The following is a 20,188-nucleotide window of genomic DNA, read 5'->3' as shown; positions in this document are numbered from 1 at the left end:
CAGATCTTCATTTGTTTGTGTGATGGAGGGATATTTGGTGCTGCTCTGACTCCTTTATACCTCATAAGGTCTTCATGAGATCTCAGCTAATAAGAAAATACAATAACATGTATGTAAATACAACAAGTGTTTTCATCCCAGGCAGCACACAACCTTGTTTTGAATGTAAGTTCCATCTCAAAATATGTAAAAGCCCCTTTTTTGTAAATAAGTGTTTCTTATGTATCTTAAGGTTAAGACTTTAAAAAGAGCAAACCAGGACTAAAATTGTCTAAACCAACAGAACCAAAATAGAAGTGTGAACACACCCCAAGTGCTGCCTATAGCATAACCTCAACCAGGCTGTATGTAAATATTTGACAAACGTGCAGTTTATAGATACTGACCCAGCATTTTCTCTTACAGATTTCCTAATTGGCTAAATAGTTTATGATATCTAATTTGGATGGAGTAAAACCATGAGTACTCGAGCCTGCTTTGCAAATATATCACATACAGTTTTGCTAAGTGAAAAATGCTGATACTGTCCAAATAAAAAATAACGATAATGTTAAATTTCTCAAGCAAATGCGTTTCGTTAAAGTAAGGTCAGTGTATAGCCGACTTTACAACTGAGAAACAGCTGTATTAGCCTAAATGACGAATGAGTGACTTACAGGAAGCAGATGGACGTTTGGTCAGGGGCTGTTCTGTGGCGTGCTGCTGGTCACGCACGGAGTGCATGAAGTGTTATGTTCTCGCGTGAGGCGTTTCACTTCTTCTTAGATGTATTTTACTTTTGTTTAGCCCGTGGGAAATGAACAAACCAGAACTGAACAGGACGAAAATGATACAAATATAATTATAATACAAATATATGTTGTAAATTTCTTCGTGAAATTGCCTAACACGAATGACCCTACTCAATGATATGTGACAGATGATCCCATAGCCCACACCAGCAGCTCTTGTGATTAGTTTAAACAAATATGTGTTGATGTTTACAGCTTCACAAAACAGAGGCAGGTTTGTTGTTATAGTAAACGCACCAAGGTCGTAGTGCTTTTATATATTTGAATATATTATTGGCCCACATATGTCAGTAAATCTAAACCGGTTCAATGATCAATCATAAGTAGACCACAGCAAGTTACAGCTAATCGTTGAAATTATAGCTTGTCGCCATCTGCTGGTCACATTTCACATTGATTCTGCTGAACAGTCACTACATTTGGCAAAACATATAAATATTATTGTCCATTTCCCCCCAATAGATCCAAGAAAATATCTGGAATGTGCAGGTATAATACTAATAAAACATCAAATGATACAATATGATAAATTTTTTTCATTATAAAAGATCATAAACCTTAGATGACATGTAAACTAGGATTGTGTCTGTTTATTTGGATATAAAATGTTAAAATAAAAGTATGAATAACATAGTTCTTTGTCTAATCTTGCATGCACTTTCTTTCTTAAAAGTCTTTTAATTAATAAATTATGACTGCACCGAAGAATTAGCTTGGGTAAATTGCAAAAATCAACAATGCAGTGCACTATTACATACAGTTCACACACCGCTCAATATTTAAACTACAAAAATCACCATAAACATATGTATGATTTTATATATTCTTTGAAATATTAAATTAGCTTTATGTTCACTATGATAATGCCACTTATATACAACAAATTATATTATCATTCATATCGTGTTTGTTTGTATTAAAGGTTGTGTATATGTACAGTTCAGATCAGACATTTTTACAAACATTTTGATGCCCTGGAACTGATCTGATTGACCAAACTGTTAATTACAGATTTAAACACTTATTTCATGGTCTTCAAATCAAATACAATCTACTCTCTAACATAGTTTGTTCTAAAATAAAACAGCATATATCTCATTTAATTCAGAGAGTAATTATTGCTTAAAACCCCAATAAATTATTCCCTTAGAGCTCCCAAAAAGTGCTTCAAGTGCGCGTCCTCATTTTCTGAAAACTAATACGGTGGACTAATCATCAGTCCATTTAATTCATTGAAGATGATTCTATGATGGATCTGTCTTTTAGAATGTCTTAAAAGTTTCAGCCAACAGGATGTTGTTATCTATCTGTGTTAATCCCCCACACTGCTATATTGGCCTTGATAGTTGTCCAGCTCATCCTTCAAAACCTTAAAGTTGGGTCTGTCCACTGGCTCTGTTCTCCAGCAAGATCGCATGATGTTGTAAATGACTTGTGGACACTTGGGTGGTGAAGGCATTCTGTATTGTTCCTTCGTTATGAGATTATAAACCTCACCAGTTTGGACACCTATAAAAGAATAGCAAATATTACTAGTTCTAAAATGTATATGCAAATTAAAAATGCAAATGATGCATTGGAAATTATATACAGTTCATTTGGGGGAAAAAATTCACATTCTCATTCCAAAATGGATTATATGTATTATTTTTTCTTAGAATTCTACAGGAAATATCTCATTGTGACAACATTAGATAAGTTTGTTTGACATCTTAGCAAATGTATTTTAAAATAGAAAATCATATTCACAGCCTTTGTTCATTTATGAAGCACCATTGGCACCAGTCAGTGGTGGTGGTGGTGGTGTTTGACAAGGTGCGCGCGACGTGTCTGAAGAGCGATGATACGACCTTATTGTCCATTTATTCATTCATTTTCTTTTCGGCTTAGTCCCTTTATTAATCTGGGGTCGCCACAGCAGAATGAACCACCAACTTATCCAGCATATGTTTTACGCAGCAGATGCTCTTCCAGCTGCAACCCATCACTGGGAAACACCCATACATTCTCATTCACACAAATACACTATGGACAATTTTAGCTTACTCAGTTCACCTATACCACATGTCTTTGGACTTGTGGGGGAAACCGGAGCACCCGGAGGAAACCCACACGAGCACAGGGAGAACATGCAAACCCCACACAGTAGTGCCAACTGACCCAGCCGAGGCTCAAACCAGCGACCTTCTTGCTGTGAGGCGACAGCACTACCTACTGCGCCACCGCGTCACCCACAACCTTATTGTCTTACCAAAAAAACACTATAAACACCAAATAGCTCAAAATTGAACAGTGCAAAATTAAAGGGTTTTGCATTTAATTTCTTCCCTTGAAAGATTTTTACAATAGATTTTGAACTATAAATAATGTATACCATAAAAATATAAATATTTAAAATAAAAATAATATATTGTGTCAAACCCAAAAAAAGAGAATAAATTATTGTCTTGAATCTGACCTGGATAAGGTATTCCTCCGTGTGTAACAATCTCATAAAGGAGAATTCCAAACGACCAGACATCAGATTTACTAGAGTAAGTGCCATGACCAATGGCCTCAGGTGCTGTCCATTTATATGGTATTTTCTTGTCATCGCATAAATAAACTGGCTCCTAGACATGAACAAAATGTATTAGATGTTACATTAGCGATAAACTTCATTTCTAGTTATAAACTCAATGGGCAATTTAAGATAGTACACATTGCTAGTTCTAGATTCAACTCCCTGCCTTCAGAACTGCCTTAAAGGTACAGCATGTCATTTTCAGTCTAAAGGCCAGGACACACCAAGCCAACAGTCGGCCGTTTTTGTCGGCACTAATTGTTTGCCGTCACCCTGGTGTGCCACTGTCCTGGCATTTTATCCTACCCTTCAGAATATGCAACCAACACTGTTTTTGAATGGTTCTGAGGTTGGGGTTAGGGATTGGGATAAATTAGGGTGATATTACAGCTTCATATCACACCAATGCACATTAAAATTTAAGTGGTAGAAAAATCTGATGGGTAGCATATTTCATCATCAAAATATGCTACATACTTTTTTAATGGCAGGTCAGACAATCTGACAAGGTAGAACACACAACATGTTAAAACGTCTTTGGTTTCTCCCTGTTTTCTTTCAATCCAAACCAGAAATCATTAACAGACATCATTAACAAGGCGACACAGGAAACAGTCTTGTCATTAGATAAAATTGCTTAGTTCTCTGGATTTAAACATTCTTTGAAACATATGGGATAATGAAAGCACATAAGTCCGCAAAATATATAACACTTTTATAGTGTTTTTTGGATATTTAAATTAAAAATCTTGTGTCTTGAGCCTTTAATTCTTTGTGGCATGGATTCAGCAATATCTGGCCTATATTTTTAACATAACAGCATCATGCATTTGCTGCAGATTTGTTATCTGTCACTATCAATAATCACCCCCAGCTACAGTAATAGTAACACTACTTGGTCAATTCTTAAGCACTTATTAACACCAATTCAGATACAGTTTGTGAAGCAAAAAATAAATAAAATCAATCTTACCTTAATGATTCGAGCTAGGCCAAAATCAGCAATTTTGCAGACATATCCATCTCCTACTAGCACATTTCTGGCAGCGAGGTCTCTATGAATACTGTTATTTGCCTCTAAATATGCCATCCCATCTGCCACTTGAGCTGCCATGTCAATCAGAGACTCCATCTCCAATGATTTTCCCTCTGGATCTGCATGATCAGGAAGACGGGTTAAAACATACAATTACACAAAACAGCCACAAAATATATATATATATAAAATGTGTATAAAAAGTGTATATATTTAAATCAATAAAATAAGAACAACACATGCACAAAAATGTAAGGCTTCTGTCAATTATATCAGACAGTGACTGACTTCTGAGGAAATGAAGCAAGTCGCCCTTTTCTATTAGTTCGGTGATGATGTAAAACGGCGGGGAGGAAGTGCAGACAGCAAAGAGAGAAATCAGGTGCTTGTGACGTAAACGCTTCATGATCTGCACCTCCAACTGAAACTCCTTCTGCACAAGAGCATCTGTGTTCAAAAGATAAAAGCAGAAATACTATTTGTTGTTATATTTATTTCAAGTATAAAAATTCATGTATTTTTATTAAATATCGACAAAAATATATTTCATATTTATTAGAAATATATTAGAAATAATATTGGAAATCAAGAGATTTATTCAAAAGCAATATTTGACTTTTATTGGTTCATTTGTACTGTGTTAAACATATTGTTTGGCTAGACACAATATAAGCTTAAAACAAAGGGAAAACATGCTGTATTGTTAAGCCCTTTTCACAAAATACAATATACATCTCAGTTGTCCCCAGAATGTATCTGTGAAATTTCAGCACAAATAACTAACAGACCGTTTAAAAAACCATGCTGTACATTCCCTTTTCAGGTAGAAGTAAAATGTTTTTAGTGCTTTTACAGCTTGTGCCTTGGACATATGCAAATTCCCTGAGGATAACTCAAATCAAGGTGTTTTCAGAAACATTTACTGAATCTCTCTCTGGAGTAAATTTATAAGTGATCTTTTTCATGCTCAGCAGCATCACACACTAAAGAAAGTTGTGAAAATAGGACCCCTTTTGGTACATTGCAATTTGTTATTGAATAACTTCCTACGGGTGCTCCGGTTTCCCCCACAAGTCCAAAGACGTGCTATATGTGAATTGGGTAAGCTAATATGGCTGCATTGTATGTGTGTGTGGATGTTTCCCAGTGATGGGTTGAAGCTGGAAGGGTATCTGCTGCGTAAAACATATGCTGGATAAGTTGGCAGTTCATTCCGCTGTGGTAACCCCTTTTTCTAATAAAGGAACTAAGCCGAAAAGAAAATTAATGAATGAATAAATGAAAAGAACATGACAATAAGTGTGTATGGCAGTGTATCTGTAGTAATGCATTTATTCCACTTGGGTGAACCAAACCACAATATTTCAGCCAGGCTCTGAGTTTTAAATAGGCATTTTAAAGACTTTTTCTGCTGAGTATTTAGTTGCACATTTACTAGGGTAATGTTTAAGACACTATTATTGTGCATGACTTACATTGTGTTCATCTACCAGATAAAAAAAAAATTATTCACCAAAAATGTGTTCATATCCTAAGGCTGCAAGGCAAGTAATTGCCTTCATAAGAAAACATTTATTTTGCCTGTATTAAACATTTGGTTTTCCCTCAATGTCACATTACTCATTTACATCTAAAACTGCTTTACATTGTCATGCTTGTACAGTTCATTTCCCTGAAGGAAATTCCTGAACACTGCGACTGACAAAAGCAAGAATTCCTGAGTTTCTGCCTGGAGTATTGTGTCTCTTGCTTTTGAAGTGGTTTACTCTTGAGGAAAGGTGGTTCAAACACTGGTGTGAATGTCTTTTGTGTTAAAAAAAAACTCTTTCAAACCATATATCCTTTTATGAGACACTCAAGAGTAAGTTTATACTACAGCAATGTCCCAAATACTAACTAAATTTACAGTTGAAGTCAGAATTATTAGCCCTCCTGTTAAATTTGAATTCTTTTAAATTTTTTTCTCCAATTTTCTTTTTAACGGAGAGAAGTTTTATTTTTTTTTTACATATTTCCAAACATTCTTTTATGTCCAAAAATAGTTTTTTAAAAACTAATTTCTAATAACTGAATTTAATAAACAAATTTCTGATATATTATCTTTGCCATGATGACAGTACATCATATTTTTCAAGATACTAGTATTCAGCTTAAAGTGCAATTTACAGGCTAAACTAGGTTAATTGGGTTAATTAGTAAAGTTAGGGTAATTAGGCAAGCCATTGTATAACAATCGTTTGTTCTGTAGCCAATATATATATATATATATATATATATATATATATATATATATATATATATATATATATATATATATGTATATATATATATATATATATATATATATATATATATATATATATATATATATATATATATATACACATATATATATATACACATATATTGCTTAAGGGGGCTAATAATATTGACTGATTAAAAAAAACTGCTATCATTCTGTTTTCATTCTAAATCAAATAAGACTTTCGTCAAAGAAAAAACATATTATAGGAAATACTGTCAAAAATCCCTTGCTTTGATAGCAGAATTTGGGAAATAATTGAAAAAGAAAAAAAAAATGCACAGAAGGGCTAATAATTTTGACTTCAACTGTAATTGCACATACAGACAACATTGATCAAAAACAAAACAATCCCGTTCAGCTGCCATTTTGGCTGTCATATGAGTTCAGGTCTGGAGCTATTTCGCTAAGTGAAGAAATTACATTGGTACTTTTTAGAAATGCTGCTTTTTCATTAATCAAATCAAAATGCAGCACTTGTGTATTTTCAGGAGAGTTGAAGTGCACATCATTGCTAATGGAATCTCATAAAGGAATAGTCCTGCTCTAAGATCAATGATGGAATCAGTTGATGTGACAATATTCCTGATGCAATCAGTTACTGAAGGGCCACTGTCCTGAAAAGTTTACATTAAAATTAAGGTTCCAAAAAGAAGGTTTTGCATATCATGACATAAAAAAGATGATTGGTTCCTCATAGAGCCTTTTAGTGAAGATTTCTGGTCCCACTTTATATTGTGTCCTTAACTGCAATGTCCTTACATCAAAATATAAATACAATGTACTTACAAGGTATTTAATCAAGCATAAGTAAAATGTAAAAAGGTGTATTTACACAATACGTACACTGTAATGATTGATTAATTTCAGTGTAAGTACATAGTAGTTATACAAACTTAACATAAAATAAGACCAGATTTCTTAAAAGGACCCCCTTTTCTTAGTGTTGAGAACATTTTAATGATCTAAAAAACTTTTTTCAATACACAGAGCTCTTAGTAAAATTATTTTTTTTATTATTATTGTAAAGGTATTTCATGGAACCACTGATGCAAATAATGAACCATTATTTTTAAGGAGCTTATTCATACTGTATAAAACACACATTTAACCAGGTAGTCTAGGTCTCCAGACTTCTATTGTGACCCTGTCTAATGTTTTGTTTTAGTTTGGTTTATTCATATCACACCCCTTCGCGTTAGTTCTTCTGTGATCTTTATTGGTTGTCTTGGTTATTAGTTGTGTCCACCCCCTTATCAGCTTGTTTAGTTAATTGTTTCTTTGTGTATTTATACCCGGTTCTGTTAGCCCTTCATTGCCAGTAGTTTTCTTAGTTACCCCTGTCATGTTTGTGTGTGCCCAGGTTTGGTTTTGTTTGTTTTGTTTTTTCACTATTTTATCATCCCTGATTTTCTGCACTTCACAACAAACCCACTGGACTGCATTTAGATCTCCATTTCTCCATTTGCTATCACAGTGGTAACATCTATGCTAGGTATTGCTGCTAAAATTTCCAGGAGTAAATGGACACCCATGCATTATATGGATGTGAAAAGGACATTGTTTTATTTCTATTTTTGTTGACTAAAAAGAGAGAAGGTTCATACGCTGAAAGAACAACAGACTGTATAAATTCTATTCATCCTTTTAAGTATTCAGACTTTTTCTGCCATTGCAGCACAGAGTATAACAGAATGTAACAAAAATATGCTCATAATAAAAAACAGAAATTGTTTAGAATAAAAAAAGGTCAACTATTATATTGTTGTGTAATGATTGTATTCTAATATGAGCTCACCATTGTTCTTGAGGATTTTTATGGCCACTTTAGAGTGATTTTTCCATTTGCCGCTGTACACATCAGCAAAGTGACCACTGCCGAGCTGATTCTCCAGCTGAAATTCCTCTTTAGGCAGCTCCCATTCATCCGTTGAAGGAGGTGGCACATTCTCCGGCTTTATCTACAGTAAGATGATGCAATGGTGTCAAGAGGAAGGAAGCTTACATGCAAATTGGTTCTTAGAGAAACTATATATACATCACATATTTACAATATTAAATCAGATGCTTTACAATCAGGCAGTATATTTGCTACAGTACTACTTTGTGATAGTTGTTTCTTGATGTTTGGCAGATATTTACGCTCTGATGCACATGCAATGGTGATGCAATTTCAAAATGAAGCTGAAGTTGCAGAAATTAAGAAACTCTTGCACACATTTCCTCAACTGACAAAACGAAGCAAATTCTGAGAACATAGCACAATGAATAACCAGTAGAATGAGAGAGAATGAGCAAAACTGGAAAAAGAAAGAAAGTCTCACCCGAATGCAAGGCTCCCTCAGTAGGTCCCCAATGGAGAGTGGGTGACTTTGATAATGTTCAATCACCTGTACTATACTGCTGAACTTAGACAACGCATCCACGTAGAACTGGTCACCAGTCTGAAAGATCTTGAAGTGCTTTGCATTTTCCTTGGTCCTCACTAAGAGAAGAATATTTAGAATTTCAGAGTGCAGTTTTGGCCTTAACGATTTCAATATGTGTCGTATCCAGGGTTCATACTTAAGCCAAATATCAAATTCACTGACCTTTTGCCTGATATTCACTTATTAAAAGTTTGAGTTTCATGACATCTAACTAACGATAAACAGGCTATTGTTGTCCATATACATCCTTAATTCATTCATTTTCTTTTCGGGTTAGTCCCTTTATTAATTTGGGGTCGCCACAGCGGAATGAACCGCCAACTTATCCAGTACGTTTTTATGCAGCGGATGCCCTGCCAGCCGCAACCCATCTCTGGGAAACATCCACACACACTCATACACTTTGGACAATTTAGCTTACTCAATTCACCTGTATCGAATGTCTGTGGACTGTTGGGGAAAATGGAGCACCCGGAGGAAACCCACGCGAAAGCAGGGAGACCATGCAAACTCTACACAGAAACGCCAACTGACCCAGCCGAAGCTCAAACCGGCGACTTTCTTGCTATGAGGCGACAGCACTACCTACTGCGCCACTGCGTCACCCTACATCCTTAATATATTACTAAAATAATATGTTAAAATAAAAACATGGTTTTATCTTGAATATAATTTTGCATGACTTTAAACGGGTGGTCCAGAGTGTATTTTTAAGGCTTGGTTGTTTTTATAAGATGTAAAGCAATGTGTGCTCATGCTTCATTTGTAGAAAATCACATTATTTTTTCATATATCTTACTTTGGTTATTTACTTATTTACTTACTTACTTACTTACTTTAATTATACTCAGCTAACATGAAAATGACCATATTTCATATTGTCATATTTCCTAGTTTCTCCAAAAGCCCACCCTCAAGAGGCTCTGATTGGTCAGCTAACATGAGCTGTGATTGGCAGATTGGCTCCATGTCACCAGGAAGTTTCACACTTCTACTAGCATGCACTTTGCTGTTGTGTAAATACTGTCAGTCAGAGTAACTGTGATAGCCATATCAGTTTGAGCCTGAATCAGACAGAAAACGAAGAGGACACAGCTGAACCTCATGACTGCTCTCCAAAATAAAATCTGACAAGTGTCTTTCATATATATTCAGAACAAGCATGTGTAAGTAATATGAAACGTCCACATATCTTTTGCGAGTTTGTTATTTGAGTTGTAGAATGCAGGGATAGCAGCCACATAGAGAGACACTGCAGCACTGCTAAAGACTGTGGGTGTTTGCAGGGATAAATATGAATTTGTAACTAAATTGTTAATGGTGCCAAACAGCATTTCCCATTGTTTACACGCTTGCTACAACATACCATTAATGCTAGACACTATGCAAGTAATAAATAAATTTTAACAAATAGAAATACATACAGGTTGTGGCTGACAATCCACAGCTTCGTCTATTATGGTTAGAGCTGCTCCTTCTTTGAGGAGTTTTAGCTGAATCCAGCACTGAACTGGGAGAGATTCTGGAAGTTCTCCGTTGTCAAATGCTAGAGCTATATCTTTTTTTTATAATTCTCTGGAACTTTAATTAAAATTAAATTGTAAGCAATTGTCTTTGTGCCGTGTCCTTTGGAAGCCCAAATACAGAAACAGATGAAGCTCTGTGGAAATAGCAACATTTGTATGGCATTTTAGCTTTCTCTTCAATGCGCGTAACCTGAAGCGTTTGTGATCTCACTAACCAGGATGTATTTTTTTGGCACCGTGAGAACCACAATTTATTGTCAACTTACATAATTTTTTGTGGCTGCAAATTGTGGAACATTTTACAAATCTTTTATTTAGCTTTATTGTCATCCGCTGTTTAAGGCCCAGTTTTTAAAGTGGTCATTTTGGAGCCAAAGCTTTTATAATCTATATTAATCTGGCATGTTTGGCTTAGTTAACAGGTATAGTCTGTTGACTGCATGTGGCTTTGCTGATGAGTGAGAAGTGTACAAGAAATAAAATGGAGCTGAAAAATGGGCTAACCATAGCAATAGGCATGAAACGACTAGAAAAATTTTACAAAAGTATAAATATTGATAAATGGTAACTAAATTTTAAAGTGACAAAAAATTCAATGTCCGAGAGGACCTTTTACAATTCCATGATATTCCAGAAATTGCATGACCTGTGGGAACCCAGTGTATCAAGCTCACTAATGGCTCTCATTAAACACACACACCTGACAGTACGTAGCCCATGTCGTCAGTCTCACTGATACGCACAAGAAAAGATCCATAACTATTTTCGTCAGACATGAGGTGGCTCACCGCTCCAACACGATTCATCTTTCCAAAAAACCACCTGAAAGATCAGAGAAAAAAAATCTCTGCATCAATTTAGATGTTTAATAATGTACTTTTAACTGATGATCCTGAAATATCAAGTTTACATTGATACAGTGCAAGATTGAGAAACAAATCAAGCTTTGGTAATACTCCCAAAACACTATAAAAGCATTAAAAACACCACTCTCGAAGTGCAAGCACAATGGTGTCATCATTTGAATCAGATTTGTTCAATTAATCATTTATCCAACTGATTCACAAAACCACCTAAATGATTTGTTTAAGAATCAGACTGACCTGTTTCATCCTGGTTTTTGGTTTTATGCTTAGAGAAAGGATGATGATTTAGGGTATGTTTTTACACCACAGCTTTTTTACAACAATTTTTTTATTCACATTTACTATTTATTTAATGGCAAAAGTGTTTGGAGGCCTGAAAACAGCTTGCTCCTTATGTAAAAATGTTTTTAAAAATTGGAAAATGGTGATGTCAAGTGCATGAGTAGATTGTTACATGCTCAGTTTATTACAGCCATGTATGATTTTTTCACAACTAAAACTAAAATGGTTAACTACAGGGGAGCATGTGATGTAAAGTGAAAAGTGACAAGGCAAAACATTTTTTTTCATAAATCTTTACAAAAAGGAAAAACTCTTTAAAATAATAACTGAAATTTTGATAATTATATGAGTGAAAATCCCACCACAGCTATGATCATAGTGGCATAGGGGAACTACAATGAAATCAGTTTCAGATTTAGACAAAACCACCTAAAACCACCCTAGTTTAAAGAGCCGGAGCATTTAAAACAACATAACAACAATACATGCTTTTAAACCGCAAGTTATTGTCTATTTGTATGTTTATATATATATATATATATATATATATATATATATATATATATATATATATATATATATATATATATATATATATATATATATTTTTTTTTTTTTTTTTTATCATTACAGTACAATGCATGTATCATTGTATTTGTAGTTTAATTGCAATATTTCAAACAAATCAGTTGTATGATATTGGTAGACCTACTGTTGCAAATTCAAAAACATTTTTGTATTGTATTATTTTCTTTATTTGTTTTCATTTTTATTCGATTTCTTATCTATTTATGTCACGCCCAGTACAAAAGTCAGAATTTTAATTGTAGCTAAGATGATGTGGTTAACCAACAACTGGTTTACAGTCTTTGAGAAAAATTATTTATGATCTAGAGTAAAACTGATTTCAGTTTTATGGTTGGCAGCATTTACAATAACCACTGAAACGCCTATTACATTTAATATAGAACACAATGACTCCAAAACCCAAATAAAATAACGGCAAGAGAATGTAATTTAGATAATTGAAGTGATAGTTAATCCAAAAAATGCAAATTTACTCGATATTTACTCACCCTCAAGTGGTCCAAACCTTCTTTCTCCTCTTGAAAACTTAAAATGGATATTTTGAAGAATGCTGAAAACCTAACCATTGACTTCAATAGTAAGAAAACAAATACAACAGTCAATAGTTAGGCTTCCAGCTTTCTTCAAAATATATTTTGTGTTCATCAGAAGAAAGAAACTTTTAAAGGTTTGAAACACATAAAGGTGAGTAAATGATCACAGAATCATCATTTTTTGGCTTTTCAACTATCCCTGTTAACTGAATATTTATGCTGTAAAGTCAACACAGACTGCTTTTAGGACTAGCTTTTTCACACTCACGGTTGAGACTCTACGGAATCTCGAGCCAGATAATTGCAAGGAACATAACCGGTGGTCACACGGCCGAATATGTCCTTTTTGTTGGCAGTCCACCAGTCACCGGAACGGTCGGAAATCTCGAACTTATCGCCGGCTTTAAAGGACAACTCCTGGTCGTTGCGCGCCTTGAAGTCCCACAGAGCCATGTAAATAGCAGCATTGTTGTTTGCACCCGGTGGTACAGGCGGCATGATCTTCGGCTTCGCATAACGGCTTTCAGTCTCATTCTTCACGAACCCATCGTTCGTAAAGTCACCGTCAACTTTCACGCTGTTTTCCCCCTCCGCTTCTGTCGGTCCGTATATTTTGTCCCATATTGTCTTGAGACATGGGCAAGTCTTCCTACAACATTCCCCCATGAGGTAAAAAGCACCTGTTCTCGCGGATTATTCCCATATGAGCGCGATGCTTTGAGGAACTGGTACTAAAGTGAAACCTTCCGCATTTGAACCACGCCTGTGGACGACAATATGACACAAGTTCAGAGGCTAAACAGGCATACTTTATTATTTGAGGTTAATTGCTTTACAGGCTATCAGCATGCTTGCAGACTTCTCGTCAATGCGAGTACATGGTTCAGCAAACAAAGAAACGGCAGAAACACGTATACTGAAAAAATACTTTATTCACAAGTGTCATCTGAAGAATTCATCTTATATAATAATGCACTGGAAGACAATTGACTTTTGACATGGATGATTTCTACGAAACCGATCACAAAGAAAGCTACCCAGGTAGTTTAGTCATATGGCTCCTGTGTTCACCACAGTGTTTCAAGATCAGTTTACCTGGTAGAAAACAGTTATTTGTGCAGCCTGCCTTCACATAGGCTCAAGACACTCAACAGTTATAACTTAAAATGGCCGTAGTTTTCACCATCTTGACACCTGTCCGTACTCTGACAGGTGAAACTTTTGTAAACATAAACTCAGACCTGAAAGCTTCAGATCAAATAAGACCTCTTGTACCTACACTCTTTGAAGGAAGTTGTAAAAGCTGTCAGCTTGTAAAGACGTCACCTTTGTTTCTTATTTATTGTACAAGAGTGCATAATGTTACCTTAAAGGTACATATTTGGGCTTGACACTCTTGAAATGGTTAACTCTGGGTAAAGAGAATCCCGTGTTATCACAATTCACACCACTCACAATTATTCCTGGGTATTCATATGCTTATTTGTAGTGTCAGTGATTGGAAATATGCAGTATGTGACCCATTGCACTATCCAGACTATAAAGGTAAGATTGAAACTATTCTGTTCACAAATAGGTGCATTTTCTACTCCTATTTGACTTTCTTTAATTCAGATAAAGTAACAACTATATAACAACATTTTTGTGTGAATGTCCAGAGTGTTTGATAGAATGAGAGTTGCTCCAGGGTTTCATAAACCAGGCTAAAAAGCAGTGTTTAAAAACACAACAACTCAGGGTTAAGTGCAGGGTCAAAAGTATGAAAATTAACCAACTGTCTATACTAGTATCATAAAGTCAGCGTGAAACTTAAGTTGCAGTGACTTCAGTATGTCATTGCATTGTATTGTATGTTATGCTGATGCACTTCCAAATAAAATAGAATATTGAGTAGTGGGTGGGACGAATCGTTCCCTCATAACAAACTAATGTTAGGAGGGGTGTGGTTAAAATATTGTAACTGAAGCCTTCAAACTAACCAACAGAAAAGGACCGCCACTCCAAATGCAGAAGCAAATGGTCAGACTTTGGTTGAAGATTACAAAACACTTACATAACACTTTATTTTGATGGTCCATTTGAGTATTAGTAGACTGTCTGCTTAATATCTGCTGATACTGCTCCTTCAACAGACATTAACTGACTATAGAAACTTAGCAAGTACATGTCAATTTACCCTAACCCCAACCAAACAGTCTACTTATAATCTAATGAGAATTATTTGGCATGTAGATGAAATGTAATTGACATTCAAAAAATGGACCATCAAAATAAAGTGTGACCAACTTTTTTCACTGGATTAAGTGTTCACCTAAAGAATAATAATGTGCGCAAGCAAAATAAACTGTAAATTTTGATTTTACATGGACTGTAAAGGTATATATTTTGCAAAGGTCCCACTTCAGTGACAGCTTTTATAACTTTTTTCCTCAGAGTACTGCTACAGAAACTGAATGGGCCAGATCAACTCTAGCTAAAAAAAAACTAAGTGCAGCTCAAATGCTGTGTATTAAAATGGTGCATATCAGTGCTCAACATCTACTTAAATCCACTTATGATCAAGGGTTGCTATGACAAACTACAGATAATCTGGCCCTGTCAGATTAAGGAGATGCACATTTCACCTTTTCACAATTTCTAATCCACATTCTCCTCCACTCTCATGCTCTTTTATCCTCTTAAGCAAGCATTTACCATTGCACATAACTTCATTAAAACAAGCAATCCAAAAGAAAGTCTATCATATGTGCACTTTTGTCCATGCAAATCGTTTCTTTGTTCATATTTCTGTCCACATCTTCACACCTCAATGGTTTTGAAGTAAAGTCTTGAGTAGATGTTGTCCAGCTGACTGTGAAGGGCATGAAACGAGGGCCGTTTGGAAGCTTCGTTGTTCCAGCATTCCAACATAATGCGGTAGATGTTTGGTGGACAGCGGTTTGGGCACGCTAACCTGTAACCCGACGACAGGGCCTCCATCACTTCCTTATTAGTCTTCCCTGTGGGAAACAGATTGTGGGATATGTGTATGAGATATATGCGCAACCTCTTTAAGTTTTAGTAAACACACAGCGGAAGTAGTTCCAAGTAGACCTTGAGCACATTACAGTTTCATATCACTACACTGAAGCGTTTTAGTTTCATAGATGGCCATACTTTAACATTTATCTTGTCTTAAATTTGGGGTTATTTTACCTCATTTTCTAGTTAATAAAAAGTTAATAAAAATAATATTGACACATTTTAATATATATCATAACAATCATACCATTTTTAGTCAATAAAGCAGGTTAATAACATGCAATTAGAGGGTGAATGATTTTCCCAACATTTGCATAGTCATGATTGCTTCATTTGTAGTCTTAATCACTGTAAATCCGGGCACTCATTGGAAAAACCTAGGAATGTGGAGTGTTACAGGGAGTTATTACAAGACTTTTGAACATTTATGACTTAAAAATAAACTATAGAAAGAAATCAATGTCAATGAAGGGATCTTATATGGTTTTTCACCAAACAAAGGATTAATAAACAAAGTTCCACCATACGCAATCTGATGTTTATGCAACATACATACTATAAAAGTAGCAGGAATTTAATTACAATGAGAAAATTCCCTAAATTATTATTCAGTGTGTGTACACAACACAAACTCGCTCACCAAATTGGATGGCTGACACAGTGGTAGCTGTTGTGTTTTTGGCACTTGCTATTTTTTAGTTTAATATTTCAACGTCAAACCCTTGTTATGCCAGGCAACTACAACTAAAACAACAGATGCAGGTGTGTTGGGGTTGTAATTGCTAGTTTTAAATAAAATTACCACACCCGGCCCCTGCAATCCAGCAAACCACACAGTGCCTTCTAGTCATGTCAGATGAATCATATTTATGAGTTAAATGCACATGATCGCCACCACAAAGTGGTTGTTACGAGTGGGAAACTGGAAATTTTCTTTAAGCACAGAGTTTTTGAGTTGGTGTCGTGTCAGTGAGAAACATGGCGGAATTACTGATCTATACCAGAGGATTATATAGTCAACTATATATCTTATTATATATAGATCAGTGGGTGGAATTCACGGATTAAAGGTCAACTCTAGTGGGTTGTCAGTGATAAAACACAACGGGCTACATGCACAGCAAGGGTTTATTATCTATGGATAAACTTCTGGTAAAGGGTTAATGTGATTTTCAATTTCAAAAGGTTTTTTTTCCAGCATCGATAATGAAAATATAATGAAAACGAAATCAGTTAAACACACTTAAGCATTCATTTAGTTGTTTAAGCGTAAAATGAGATGAAAGTCATTCAAAGTCCCCATGAACCGGAAGCTGCGATTGTTCGTATTATTTTTGGTATTGTGGTGCAGTTCTTAAAGAAACAAAATTGAGCAATGAGAAAACAGTGGGTGTGGCTTGTTTTTTCTACTGCGAGCTGATTGGATGTAGTAAAGTAGGCATTTCATTCAGAAAGATCGGGAAAAGAGTTTGGGGAGAGTTTTCACAACCAAACTCCTCCTGCTCACCATTTCTGTATGATGTCAAAACTGACTGCTGAAGGGGCGTGGTTAAATATGTTAAATATAAAATAAACCTAATCTGACAAATTAACTGAAAAAAAAAAAAATCAGCAAGTGCATTTTCAGATCTCAATTAAAGATTAGAAGAGCAAACAATTTTGTTTTCTTAATGACATACACAGATGAATTGTTTACCACAAAACTAACAATGTGAGCCAACAAAATCATATGGTAACACTGTGGTAAAACTAAATTTCCATAATTTAAAGACATGGCACAGAACTATGGAATTTAATGCAGTGCTTCTTGTCCAGTCTGAGACCACTCTATCCATCCTTTATCGTATATCCATCAGGCAGTGAAAATCATTGATTTTTAAAGAACCAGATTTTAAACGGGGCTATTTTATAATGGCATGACAGTTCACTTGAATCTATTCATTTTCTATGAGCAGAGTTAACAAACCCTGCTGTATTTTCTTGTAAATGATCTAAACTAGATACAATGGCACCTTGTGCTGACAAAAGTGACATGACGTTGTTATTACGACTTGTCGACTCATAAGTAGGAACATCTAAGGACAACTTGAACGCAGTCACACTTCATGTTGTGGCTAAATCATTATTTGGGTCCAACAGTCTATACTCACTTATTTCAAGACACTATATTGTTTTTCTGTTTTTGATTGAATAATGCAGTCTTGGTGACCATATCAGATTTCTTTAAAAACTTTTGACGTTATATATTTTATACGTTAAACTTTTCAATGGTTGCATATATTTGATTGAAATGTTTCTGTGTGCATGTTCAGGCGTACGAAATGTTTGATTTTTAAAAGGAGGCGTAGCACTAGACCCCACTCCTAAACCTAACCGTCAATGGGGGATAAGCAAACTGTACTAAACTGCATGAATGAGATCATATGATCACACAAAAAAGTTACGAATTGCCATGAGATAGCGTTGACAAATCTGTATAATGACATGGGTGTGATCTAAGCATTACAATTTTGAGGTGGTTTATGAGGACAAGCCCTGTGTCCTCATAATTCTAAACACTTTAAAATCATATTTAGCACTGTCTTTTGACTTTCAAAATTTGCCACAGGTTTCCTGTAAGAGTTGGGTTTAGGGGTAGGGTTAGGCTACAATGATATAATAAGTGGTTTTTACAGTACAGACTAGTTTGAGGGACGCAAACAATAACAAAGGTCCTAACCTATTTCCTGTTTTACATGTGTAATTTCCATAGCTTCTGAGAATCCTGAAAGGTCCACTCATTGATCAATAATGTTACAGCCAATTTTATGTGTAGGCCTTGTATATTGTGTTGTGCTCCACCCTGCTTTTCTCTCTCGCTCTCTCTCTCTGGCTCTCAGCTTAATTAGGTCCCAGCTGCTAATCGTTATGAGCCTGAGTCTGAGGGGTATGGTTATAAATGCTGCCTTCTGAAGTTACTGAGCTGAGGAGTATTTCTCCCCAGCTCTTAAGTGCAAAAGGTGGTTTTGGTGATATTTTTCACTTGTGTTTGTGTTGTGATATTGTTCACTTGTGTTTGTGTTGTGATATTGTTCACTTGTGTTTGTGTTGTGATATTGTTCACTTGTGTTGTGATATTGTTCACTTGTGTTAGTGTTGTGATATTGTTCACTTGTGTTTGTGTTGTGATATTGTTCACTTGTGTTTGTGTTGTGATATTGTTCACTTGTGTTTGTGTTGTGATATTGTTCACTTGTGTTGTGATATTGTTCACTTGTGTTTGTGTTGCGATATTGTTCACTTGTGTTTGTGTTGTGATATTGTTCACTTGTGTTTGTGTTGTGATATTGTTTACTTGTGTTTGTGTTGTGAAATTGTTAACTTGTGTTTGTGTTGTGATATTGTTCACTTGTGTTTGTGTTGTGATATTGTTCACTAGTGTTTGTTTTGTGATATTGTTCACTTGTGTTTGTGTTGTGATATTGTTCACTTGTGTTTGTGTTGTGATATTGTTCACTTGTGTTTGTGTTGTGATATTGTTCACTAGTGTTTGTTTTGTGATATTGTTCACTTGTGTTTGTGTTGTGATATTGTTCACTAGTGTTTGTTTTGTGATATTGTTCACTTGTGTTTGTGTTGTGATATTGTTCACTAGTGTTTGTGTTGTAATATTTTTCACTTGTGTTGTGATATTGTTCATTTGTGTTGTGATATTGTTCACTTGTGTTGTGATATTGTTCACTTGTGTTTGTGTTGTGATATTGTTCACTAGTGTTTGTGTTGTGATATAGTTCACTTGTGTTGTGATATTGTTCACTAGTGTTTGTGTTGCGATATTGTTCACTTGTGTTTGTGTTGTGATATTGTTCACTTGTGGTGTGATATTGTTCACTTGTGTTTGTGGTGTGATATTGTTCACTTGTGTTTGTGGTGTGATATTGTTCACTTGTGTTTGTGTTGTGATATTGTTCACTTGTGTTTGTGTTGTGATATTGTTCACTAGTGTTTGTGTTGTAATATTTTTCACTTGTGTTGTGATATTGTTCATTTGTGTTGTGATATTGTTCACTTGTGTTGTGATATTGTTCACTTGTGTTTGTGTTGTGATATTGTTCACTAGTGTTTGTGTTGTGATATAGTTCACTTGTGTTGTGATATTGTTCACTAGTGTTTGTGTTGCGATATTGTTCACTTGTGTTAGTGTTGTGAAATAGTTCACTTGTGTTGTGATATTGTTCACTTGTGTTTGTGTTGTGATATTGTTCACTTGTG

At 35.2% G+C, this 20,188-nt stretch overlaps 2 protein-coding genes across 2 annotated transcripts in view; both read right to left on the bottom strand.

Moving 5' to 3' along the window:
• Positions 1-1,366: 1,366 nt before the first annotated feature.
• On the bottom strand, positions 1,367-13,672 carry ptk6b (PTK6 protein tyrosine kinase 6b). The gene is made up of 8 exons (XM_056448639.1): positions 13,185-13,672; positions 11,348-11,469; positions 9,017-9,177; positions 8,491-8,653; positions 4,679-4,837; positions 4,328-4,509; positions 3,250-3,403; positions 1,367-2,300 (listed from the first exon to the last, which is right to left on the bottom strand). Exons 1-8 carry the CDS (start codon positions 13,580-13,582, stop codon positions 2,104-2,106), a joined length of 1,536 nt encoding a protein of 511 aa, XP_056304614.1. The 5' UTR covers positions 13,583-13,672; the 3' UTR covers positions 1,367-2,103.
• Positions 13,673-13,830: 158 nt separating this feature from the next.
• The window catches only part of srms (src-related kinase lacking C-terminal regulatory tyrosine and N-terminal myristylation sites), a 34,899-nt gene continuing 28,541 nt past the window's right edge, over positions 13,831-20,188 (bottom strand). The window contains exon 8 of the mRNA XM_056448640.1: positions 13,831-15,915. Coding sequence (XP_056304615.1) covers positions 15,716-15,915 — 200 coding nt within the window. The 3' untranslated portion in view covers positions 13,831-15,715. The remainder of the gene's footprint in view (positions 15,916-20,188) is intronic.

This window comes from Danio aesculapii, chromosome 23 (genome assembly GCF_903798145.1).
Source record: "Danio aesculapii chromosome 23, fDanAes4.1, whole genome shotgun sequence".
Classification (NCBI taxonomy): domain Eukaryota; kingdom Metazoa; phylum Chordata; class Actinopteri; order Cypriniformes; family Danionidae; genus Danio; species Danio aesculapii.
The sequence above is the reverse complement of the archived record's forward strand: the minus strand, read 5'-3'. Positions and strand labels throughout refer to the sequence as shown.